Source organism: Wasmannia auropunctata, unplaced genomic scaffold (assembly GCF_000956235.1).
Source record: "Wasmannia auropunctata unplaced genomic scaffold, wasmannia.A_1.0 LD335997.1, whole genome shotgun sequence".
NCBI classification, from domain to species: Eukaryota; Metazoa; Arthropoda; class Insecta; order Hymenoptera; family Formicidae; genus Wasmannia; species Wasmannia auropunctata.
Window position 1 is genome coordinate 24,862 of NW_012026893.1, and position 2,906 is coordinate 27,767.

At 23.3% G+C, this 2,906-nt stretch overlaps 1 protein-coding gene across 1 annotated transcript in view; it reads left to right on the top strand.

The window, feature by feature from the left end:
• LOC105453625 overlaps positions 1 to 2,381 on the top strand; it is a 4,452-nt gene extending 2,071 nt beyond the window's left edge. The window contains exons 3-7 of the mRNA XM_011695746.1: positions 277 to 765; positions 840 to 1,060; positions 1,178 to 1,337; positions 1,676 to 1,775; positions 2,090 to 2,381. Coding sequence (XP_011694048.1) covers positions 277 to 765; positions 840 to 1,060; positions 1,178 to 1,337; positions 1,676 to 1,775; positions 2,090 to 2,183 — 1,064 coding nt within the window. The 3' untranslated portion in view covers positions 2,184 to 2,381. The remainder of the gene's footprint in view (positions 1 to 276; positions 766 to 839; positions 1,061 to 1,177; positions 1,338 to 1,675; positions 1,776 to 2,089) is intronic.
• The last annotated feature ends 525 nt before the right edge of the window (positions 2,382 to 2,906 follow it).

Sequence of the window (2,906 nt, forward strand, 5' to 3'; positions counted from 1 at the left end):
TTTTTCTTTCTTCTCGACAATATCGATCTAATAAATTATAAACTGATCAAAGTAACATAAACGAAGGTTTATAATAACTAAAATGTAATAAATTATTAAGTTACTTTGATTTAATTCATTGGATCGATATTGTCGAAAAGAAAGAAGAACGAATTCATTTATTAAAAACTTTTATTTTCTTTGAACATCAACTTGTCGACATATAATTTACTAGTAATTGTGATTTTCTATCTATGCTTAGTATTTATAATTTGTATTGTCAACAATTATATTTAGATACTTTTGAGCGAGGTCAAGAAAAGTTAAAGATGGCTGAAAATATTTCTGACATAAATACTGAGGATGAAGATTATATGAAAAAAACACGGCATGATAGAGCTGCTGCAAATAATTTGACTTCTGACGATGAATCTGTTGATATAGAAGTCGATTCTGGTCTTTTGTCTCCTTTACCAGATCCAAAAGAATTTTCTGGATCTCAAAAATTATGTTATTCGAAAAAACCTGCACTGATTTTGGCAACCTATGAAAATCCGATCATTTCCGAAAAAGACAACATCGTTGTAACTGAAAAGAAAAAACCGAAGATAATTCGACAAGAAATTATTGCTAAACCTAAGAAAAAAGAATTAGAAAATAAAAATCAAAAAGATTTTATCACTAAAGATAATGAAGATTTTATCACCGATGATCATTCCATCGATAAATGTAACAAAGAGTTAACAACACATCAAAATGAAATTAATGGAGATAAATCTCAAAAAGGTTAAATTATATTAATAGACTTTTTAAATACAATATTTTAAAATGTAACTTAATTATGATATTTAAATTTTTAGTGTTCATGGAAATTTTGAGAAAAGTAAATCGCCTCTTAGTTGAAGTAACATACATCGATAGAAGGCTTAGTAGATTAGAAAATAAAATAGACTATATTACAAATAAAGAAATTAATGTAAATAACGTCGAAGAAGCTTTCGTTTTCGACACTATTTCTTCAGTGGATGAACTGAAATTGTTTGAAGAAAATTTGAAAAATGAAAAATTTTTTACGAAAATGGTAAATGTTTATATTTTTATATATAATAATGATAAATTATGTCAAAAGTTATATACAGTTGTGTGTTTTTTTATTTTTATTTTAATAGTTCGCATATTTCATGGCAAATTATTTCAAAAAAGCTTCTTGAAATTGAAAGGCGGATCAAATCTACAAGACATGATAAAAAATACGTTTAAAGCATTAATAAAGGACGAAATATTAATGTTATATAGCTGGAAAGGAGCTCGAGGAAAAAATGCATTCCGAAATTTCAAAATTGTTAGTTTAATCATAGGTAAAAAACTTTAAAGTTCACATCATTATATTTTGAAATTAACTGCTTCTGTTGACTCCTGTGTTTCTTAATACTGATCAGCATAAGACGAATTAATTAAGTATCAATTAGTTATATTATGATCAGCAGAAATAATTGTATTAGAACACAACGTTAAGTCATTAGCGTTAATCACATTAGCGATTGAAATTGAGATTGAAATGAAATTTGACCATCAGAAGAAAAAAAACTAATATCAAGTTCAATAAATTTTGCTTTGGTCAAATCTCAATTTTAATCGCTAGTGTTATTACAGCTTAAGTCAATGTATAATATTATAAATTGATATTTGTTCATAGCTGTTGTTCGGTTACATAACGCAAATTCAACTGAGGAAGGTATAATAAAAGTTATGACAAACTGGATAGTTCAAGCTCCTGCACGTGTTCGAAGAATAGCGTAAGTGAACTACTTATTATATTTATTTTTGTTTAAAAATATTAATAGTAATTGTAACAATTCTCTGTAATATCAGTTAAGGTGTTTTTTTTAATATCTATTCCTAATAATCTTTTATGTTATCTATTTTTTAATTATATTAAAGGTACACATATTCAATCAAATATTAAAACATTTATTGTATCTTGCAATTATGGTTTTTTCTACAAATTTTAATTATTTATATTTTTTGTATTTTTATATATATATATATATATATATATACATATAAAACTGTATTACATATTAAATATTACATTAATTGATTGTTTCAGAAACAAACAGAAAAACCAAAATAATCAGGATGATCTTGATCATCTTGATCAAGTTCAAGTTCCAGATGTTCAAGAAGAAAATATTAATATATAAGAAAATCTGCGTACGTTATATCATCATAGCTTCGTCTTTTGTGTTTATTGTTATTCAGGTATTTTTCTTTATTTACTATAACGAAAAGACGTAACATATATAAATGTTTTGTTTTTCAAGTTTATGTAATCTTAAATCTTATAATGATTAAATTAATTTATGCGTTGAAAATGCTACAAAGTATTTTATTTGCGTTAAATCACGAAAATGTAAAAATTAGTTTAACTTTTGTTTTTAAAAATGCTAAAAGGTATTTTATTTGTGTTAAAACATTATACAAATGTAAAATGAGTTTAATTTTTTTGTTTTTAAAATGTTAAAACGTTCCATTTTTGTGTTAAAATAATATTGAACAATTTGTATTAAAAATACTGTATCTATAAAAATACCGTGTGTTATATGTTTGCATTTATTCCAAACCTTTTATTTTATTTAGTTTTAGAAACAAATAAAATATTAAGTTTACAGTAATAAAAATGCTTTATATTACTTTATATTATAACATATTTCCAAATGCTCATACTAACATTTTAGAAATATATTATTAGTACAAATATATTTTTATTACTTTAAACTTAACATTCATTAATAATATAATTATTTAATAATATATGTATGAATATTATTTATACATATATGTATAATATGTACATGATATATATATATATATATATATATATATATGTATATGTATAATATATATGTATAGTATGGATATGTGAC